This window comes from Carlito syrichta, unplaced genomic scaffold, assembly GCF_000164805.1.
Source record: "Carlito syrichta isolate Samal-C Ts95f unplaced genomic scaffold, Tarsius_syrichta-2.0.1 Scaffold123311, whole genome shotgun sequence".
In the NCBI taxonomy this organism is placed as follows: domain Eukaryota; kingdom Metazoa; phylum Chordata; class Mammalia; order Primates; family Tarsiidae; genus Carlito; species Carlito syrichta.
Genome location: NW_007067407.1, coordinates 25,676 through 26,076, shown reverse-complemented (window position 1 = coordinate 26,076; position 401 = coordinate 25,676). Strand labels below are relative to the sequence as shown.

General features: G+C 62.6%; 1 protein-coding gene across 1 annotated transcript in view; it reads right to left on the bottom strand.

Moving 5' to 3' along the window:
• The window catches only part of KMT2B (lysine methyltransferase 2B), a 20,645-nt gene that overhangs the window by 17,806 nt on the left and 2,438 nt on the right, over positions 1–401 (bottom strand). Inside the window, 2 exon segments of the mRNA XM_021707643.1 lie at position 1; positions 4–401. The exon segment at position 1 is cut by the window's left edge and continues 565 nt beyond it; the exon segment at positions 4–401 is cut by the window's right edge and continues 952 nt beyond it. Coding sequence (XP_021563318.1) covers position 1; positions 4–401 — 399 coding nt within the window.

Genomic DNA, 401 nt, shown 5'->3' with positions numbered 1-401 from the left:
AGGTCCAGCGAAAAGTGGGTTCCCTCAAGATGGACCGTCTCTTCTCAGGGAGTGGGACTGGGGTAGACGGGGGAGTTGGGGCACGTGGTGGAGAAGGGGCTGGTGATGGCTCCTGAGGGGCAAGAGGGGAGGTAGCGATGGGAGGCCGCAGGACAGGCGAGGCCTCCACCTTTGGGGGCTTGGGGGGGTCTTCATCCATAAATCGCCGGGGTGTCTTGATAATCCTGGAGGAGCGGGCACTCACCACAGGCATTATAAACTGCCGGATATTCTTCAGGAAGGTGGTGCTTTTGGGGGCCACAGTGGGACTGTCTTCGGGAGGGCCTCCTGTGGTAGCGGGGGTGGGAGTGGAAGGAGAGGTGCCCTCTGGCCCTGCTCGAGCAGCTTCCCGCTCTGCCCGC